Here is a 7386-nt window from a genome sequence, read left to right as displayed (position 1 = left end):
ACTGTAACATTTTCTCATATACGGCAACCTTTCTGAGCCACAAAGGGACATTTATATTTTATATATTACAACATAACCTCAGTCCTTCTGTACAAATGGATACAAGGTCTTGAACGAAGAAAAAAAAACACTTTTATGAGAATAACAGTTTTCTATTGGTTACATTTCCTGATGAAATGTAAGGGCTTCCTAATTGTAACATTAAGATTGTTTGGAAAGACTTTCCAATCACAATTCAGAGTTAGATACTGGGTTGAGCCTTTTCTAGTCTAAAAATGTTGAAAAATTCAAATAACTGAATCCCTATATGAGCCTCCCAAATGGACAATAATAGGTTCCAAGCTATGCTCGGATGAGCTGTCTGTAATATTGCAACCTCTCTGGCTGACTTTTTTCTGCCCAAACAGCTTCTTTTCATTCTGTAGGACTTTTCCTGAAGTCATCAATCTCATTCTCCAGGGCATGACTCAAGCCTGAGCAGAGGATTAAAAATTTAAAAAACCCCTGTAAAATTGATTGAATTAACAGAACAGACAAATATTTGGGGAATGTTGAACCGAACCTCTTGGCACATTTTAATTGGATACAAACGGGCAATGAAGTACAGTACACAGCAGTTTGTTCACAGGAGGGAATCGGTTTAATTGCCCCGAGCAATGATCAAATTAAAAAATGTTCTTTTTTTCCCTCATTTTCTTCTATGATGCCTTGTATTCCATTGTCAGTCTTCTGTTGGTCAAGCAGAGCCTTGAGCTGTTGTGCGAATGGGTCAGGTGCAATAAGAGGATTAAATACAACTGACCATGTTAGTTACATTCATGATGCTATTTATTCAGAAGAACATGCTTTCTCATTTGTGTGGAGTTTGAAGATCTAATTTAACTCATCCTACAAATCTAAAAATCCAGCCTGGATAAACGGCCATGCTGCTGGCTCCAATATGTGTAACTATAATGCAGTATGGCGCAAGAAAATGTTTTTTTTACATCAAAGCTTGGATTGTTAAGATCCTGTGCAGTGCAGCAAGGAAGAGTACAACACCTGTTCTAAAGAACTGGATTTTTGCACAATTTAGAGCCAGCAGAAAAAATCTGAAATGTTACCAGCTTCTAATGCTGTACCAGCATAAATTTGATTCATTGGAAGCCAAGTAAAAAGAAGTCAGCAACAATGAAAATAGCAGTAGGTAAATTATAGGGTGCCCCTGGGGTTTTTTCTTCAGGTACTGGTACTTTATTGGTAAGAGAAGAGGAAATATAAATGGAACATTGGTTATAAAGTAAGCCTTTAGGATTATGGTCTATAATGCTTTTCTCTCACTTTTAAAATGGAGAGATGGAAACTAATTGTCTGAGATGATCAGAAAGATGAGTTTGTTTGTTCAAACAAAAATACACTTCAGATGAAAAGTTCACCTTTACAGTGAATAAAGACAAGCGGTGTTCTTTAAAATATAGCAAATGACAGCAAAGCACAGTGATTAGGAAATCATTTGATTTTTTACATGCTTCTTGAATCCAAATGAGCTGGATAGGTTAAAAGGCCTCCTCTGGTTTACAAAGAGTCTTACATTCTTATGTACTAATTGTTGTTTAATATACATTGTCCTAAAAATTGTAGACAGTTGCATATTCCATAGGAGTCAACCATTTTGTCCAAAACAGTGACACTGCCCTGGCATGTAATATGTCTTCTGATTCTTGAAGACAGTAAAGTAGTAGCAGACCAGACCTGTTTCCCAGTATTCTGCGCCATGAGAAAGAAGGATAACATACATGACCTTACAAGCCTTTTTTCATATGACTTTTCACACACATGCTTCTGTTGTATTGCCTGAAGACTTCACAGACCTCGCTGTAGACTGATCTGCTATTAATAGTATTATCCAGTATTTTGGCAGGGTAATGCAGGGGATGATATCCAATTCTGGATATTCTATTTGTGGCTTATATTCAAAACATTTGGGTACTTGAATCCTCATAGGGAATTACTGGGATTTAAACACTAAAGTGTTCTGGGTGGAGGGCCATTCATGTTTAAATATTAACAAACTAACACCGAATCCATGCCTGTTAAGTTAATCTTTCTAATAATATGCTACCTGTATAAAGTTAGTCACTCCAGTAAATGCATATTTGAAAAAATTACATTGAATTTGATCAATGTAAGTAAGGCAATGTAACCCAGTAACCCCAATCAGAATTTTTTAAAACGTACTCTCCAGACACAGAAAAAGAAAAACCCTCTGGTTCTTACAACAACTTTCCATGGCTGCAAATGCAGTAAATTAAAGATCTGAGGCACAGGCTTTTGTCACACCGTCATCAATAATTTTAACTCTTACTGAGTGTAGCTGGACACTATCTGCCATCCATGCCTTATTCACCTGACCCCGCAGAGCCTGTGGTCGCAGGATTCCTCAGACCTATGCAAACAAGGTCGTGACCATTAGGGTCGTAAAAAGGACTCAAAGAAAGCTGTTCTGGAGCCGTAAAGGGATGTTAATGTTAAATAATTCTCCACCCACTGTAAACATTTAAAAGCGTGGACAATTGCATGTGGGGGCGAAGTAGTTTGGGGGCAGTTTGCATGTGAAATAGAAACAGTAAAATGATAAACGGCAAACTCAGTGCAAGAAGGCCGTCTTGTCTAACTTGCACTCTAACCTGCACCAGGAAGAGTGTACTGGATGTATTCACTTTAAGAGTTCTAGCATTCAAAAAAAAAATGTTTTGAACCCGTGTTTTCACCTAATAATCCATGAATCATGGGGGGAAACGGCAATCTAACTTTTAGGAGGAACAGGTAAAGGTTATTTCCATGCTGAAAGGTCAAGAAAAGCACCACTACATTTTGGCTTTGGAGCCTTTTTCAGCCCAGATATGAATTCCTTAAATCGATATGCACTTAAAAACTGGAACGAGTTACTCCGGTGTTTAAGTACTATGTTTCGGCTACCTTTCGGCTGTGGAGCCTTCTTCAGGTGCGAGGATTGTTAGTGTCACACCTGAAGAAAGTTCCACAGTCCAAATGTAGAGTTTCCTTTCTTTCCCTTTTAGCATGGAATAAACCTTCACCTGTTCCTTTGCAGCCCACACATACTGATGCAACTCTACTCAAATAACTTTTTTAAGCCTTACTTATGAACGTGTTTGTTTCATATATATAGGTTGATTATAAGCCTTCATCTATCAAAAATCCCTTGTTGGACAGAAATCTCCCCGAGGGCTTGTTTTCAGCTATCATTACCCAGTTTCTTCAACCAAACCAAATATACTGGTCGTGTTCTATTTCTTGGGTGCTATCCAGTATTTCTCTGGCTCAACAATAATCCATTCTTCCTGCACTGGTTTTCTGTTTAATTTGAATCCTCTTCTGGCATATTTTGCTTGCAATTGGGCACAGGCTATAGCTGAGAGAATGTTTATTTTAAGAACAATATTTGGGGTACAGCATAAATGTTTTTCACTGTATTCCACATTTTTTAGGAATATAGCAAACAATATTTATGAAAAGGATGGACTTGTTTATCAACGTACATACAACAGTTAGTGATATACTGTAATTACTGTACATGGTTTCAACCCCAGTCACCCTTTAAGTTGATTACAATGCTTCTTCCCTACCAAAAATGTTGCTGGATATGAGATCAATTGTGCCTGATGAACCTGTGCTCACAGACTGCCAGGCTTTGAAGACCACACTATTTCTCTAGTCGGCTTGTGTTTTTTTTAAATCTGGGAAACTTCAATATCCATGTTATTAAATAGGCTCATATGCCTCATGCCAAAATCTTGCCAAAAAGTCATTACACAGAATTAGATGTATTTCATGGTTGTAGTGAACTTATTTATGGCTGTAAGACAATACATATATCTTACTTATGACAGACGTTGTGAGGTGACAACACTTAAAATGAAACAGGGAAAAGAATATTTGTATGTTATCAATATTTTCTTTTTAGTCATATTTGAGGAGACCTGAACAGCAAAGTCAGTGTCCATCATGATTAACAGTGAGTTCAGGTGATATTTTTTACTCTTCTCATTTTTGTAGTAACTCTATAATTTAAGACTGATTTGGCTTCAGAAAATCACCTTGCCTTTAATCAAACGTCCTCTGCTTTTGAATATGGCATTAATAATCACTGATTACCTTTCAGGGTAAACATTAAACACATATAAATCACATGTACAATGATTGTTTGCATAATTTGAGAAAACGTAATTTTAGAAAAATCCAGTGAATACCAACTTTGAGTTCTTGGGAAGTATGAAGCATATAGGAAATATTCAATGCAGTAAATATGCCCAGTAACTTTTCATTTCATTTTCATTTTTTCTTATAGGATTATAGGTTTGCATTCCTTGCAGAGTATTAATGAAAGCCGTACTGTTTTTCCATTACTGTGCAGTACCTCGTTGGAGTATTTAAGTGCATATTGATTTAAGGAAATAATGTCTGGGCTGTTACAGGGAAGAAATGCTTTTTTAGCACTCTGGATTTTAACAGTGTGAATCTTCATTTACACGAACATTGAAAGCATGCCTACATTTTTCTTTTGGAAAATGTTTTTGAACTTAGTTTTGAGGCCTTTTGTTTTTGGATTGTTAGTGGGAACCTCCAAGATGCCACAGAGTACTAAATTAGTTTTGCTTAATCGGTATGACCGAGAATAATTCATTTATCTACACAGCTGGATTCAATAATCAGGGCAAGTTTAAAAAATGCCATCGCTTGGAACGATAGCACAGCTTTCAGGATTAGAGCATACACATTTGTGTGTGTGGTTTTTTTTTAATTAACATCAATCAGGGGGTTGATGCCACACCAAGGAGTAAAAAGAAAAGTGCAAAAACATCGTTTCGACTGCAAAAACCTTATGAAGGTGATCTTTAGGGTTTACCTTTTTTTTTACCGTTCACCGGTTAATTAATCTCGACCTGTTCTGTTGCAGCTCCAAATTGTAACCTTCCTATATATACACTGAATATAAACATGACAAAAAAACCTGCATGACAAAACGAATGCATTGAAAAGCGTCAAGGTCCAACCCAGGAATCCCCCTTAAGGACTTTTTCAGTCTATTCAGAGCTGTAGGGAATCTCCTCCTGTCCGTAGGGGTGGGGCGAAGGCAGAGGGGATAGGCAGTTTCGAGAACTCCTCTTTTACTTACCAGCCTCCGGTTTCATTTCACCTGCTAGTGCATCTGCGGACCGGATCGGGGCTAGCGAACGGCGAGAATTCAAATTAGTAAAAAGAAAAGACCTGTCCCATTCTCGCATCGTTTCCTTCAGTTTATCCGAGCAAAAACTGCCGCCGCTTTACCAAATTAGAAAACAAAAAGGAGGGATTGTTTCCGAGTTGTGTTTTCAGTTCGGAAAAGAGAAAGAGAAAGAGTTTAGCTGAAGAGAACTCCGTGATAAAGCAACCATTGGCTTTTATCAGGATGCGTTCGCCGGTCTGCAGTTCTTATGCAGTTATTGCCATTGGGGCTATTATAGCTGCGGTTCTTCAACTAGGTAAGTTTTTCTCCTTCAAGGTTTTTTCTGTATTATGTAAAGTAATTCCTCGCGTACGTGAATACCTCGTAAAAAAAACGATAGACGGGTTTTTTTCCGGTGTTCCTGTTATTAGCGTGACTGTACTGCATAGAACAATGATAAATAATTTCAGGGCAGTTTTTTCACATTCCCTTCGTGGGGAAAATAATTTCAGTGAGGTTTTTCTATATCTTTTTTTGGAGCACAGCAACAAGTTTATACCATCCAGACTACATTAATCCTAATGAGATGTGAAGTTTAACAGACTGAAACCTCATTCGACGATATTATTTGATTCTCGTCCTTAATTTCTCAGGCTTATAATGATATAACTTATTGCTTGGTGTAAAACGAGGGGGGTTGATTATGACTTATTATTAACATTACTACACCAGTGCGTTTTTAATACGCAAAGGGGTCATAATGGTCGACTATTAAATTTGCTTAAGGCGCACCTTTTACATTGCAAATTACATCCCATTAGAGGTGTATTAACTACTTTATCACCTGGATAGTAAAGAGTAGCCTTTTGGGTTTGCCAAGTGAGCGCCTTCACTGGGGCGGCATACAGGTGGAAAAACCACAAAAGCTTTAGAATGAAAAAAGTCTATTGTTTCGAAATGTTACTTGCTGGCTGATGGTTTAAGACGAGCTTGATAAAATATGACACGTGATTGTATGATATCAAGTCAGAATGCTGGTGCTACCGGCACTTCTCACATGAAGCAAATGCACTTTCATTTTCACCTGCTTTGAAACACGAAAAAACGAGATTTGTTTTTCTAGATGGTGTTTAAAAAAAAAATTATTTCAAATAGCAGACGCCGCGTTTCTGAGTGTAAAAAGCAAGAGTCGTCGCTCGTACCCCTTTCTTAGGGTCGCATTGAACACCTTTGTGACAAATCGCGCAAATGAAAACGGTTTTAGTGTAACTTTATCTTTGCCAGGAAGTGGAACCAATCAAAAGAAACAGACAAACATCTTAAGAAAAGAAGTGGACTTTAGATAAGAACTAAACCTGTCCGGCAATTTGCCCAGAGGTCTACATGTGGGCTTGTTTAAGTTATTTTTATGCACATAAGGGTACTGCTTTATTTTTAAAGTTTTATTGAAGACTAAGCGGAAAAGCAGTATTGAATTCAGGCTTTACCCATAAATGCTGTGAATGTATAAGCGAACATGGAGCTTGAACAGCACAGTGGTAAATGCTTAGTTTTTAACACGCTTGAAATAGACTGCTCGGGGAAACTGTTGTTTGGCGTAATGTCTTTGGGTGGTAGTCAGCCTTTTCAAGACAATATTCTCATTGGATCGCTCCCGCAGAAACGCGTAGCCTCATTGTTCAAAAAGCCTGTGAAGTTATTAAATCACACTATTGGTCGTCTATTAGTATCGCCCTGATTTGTTCTCTCTTCGGATGGCCGCTGCCCCTCCCTTGTATTAATAAATTATTTGTAAACTGTAAGCGCCTCTCATCTCACTGCCTCTTTGTGCGGGTGGAAAAGTCGAGGCTGACGCATGACGTCTTTATTAATTCCCGCTCGCATTAAGGATGGCCACTTCAGGGCAACAAGTCATAGTCTTTTGATTGAACAGGAAAATGAGCGTGGTCCGAGTTGGACTAGAATAAAAAAAAAGCCGATTACAGCGGGTTTTATCGCTTTTCAGCGTATACAAACTCCTGCTCAGTTTGTACACGGTGTTAATTTATTCAGTTTTAAAGGTTAGAATCTTAACCGATAGGAATTTAAGAGCAACCTCCTTTTTCCGTTTTCCCTCCTTTTTTGCAAAGTCTGGATAACGGCACAAATCTCCCTCCAGGACCCCGAGGTAGTAAACGAAG

At 38.0% G+C, this 7386-nt stretch overlaps 1 protein-coding gene across 1 annotated transcript in view; it reads left to right on the top strand.

Moving 5' to 3' along the window:
• The first annotated feature begins 5171 nt into the window (after positions 1-5171).
• Positions 5172-7386, top strand: part of alcama (activated leukocyte cell adhesion molecule a) — a 57048-nt gene continuing 54833 nt past the window's right edge. Inside the window, exon 1 of the mRNA XM_088921659.1 lies at positions 5172-5522. Within this exon, the coding sequence (XP_088777785.1) occupies positions 5450-5522 (73 nt within the window). The 5' untranslated portion in view covers positions 5172-5449. The remainder of the gene's footprint in view (positions 5523-7386) is intronic.

This window comes from Atractosteus spatula, chromosome 7, assembly GCF_055471065.1.
Source record: "Atractosteus spatula isolate fAtrSpa1 chromosome 7, fAtrSpa1.hap1, whole genome shotgun sequence".
NCBI lineage: Eukaryota > Metazoa > Chordata > Actinopteri > Semionotiformes > Lepisosteidae > Atractosteus > Atractosteus spatula.
The sequence above is the reverse complement of the archived record's forward strand: the minus strand, read 5'-3'. Positions and strand labels throughout refer to the sequence as shown.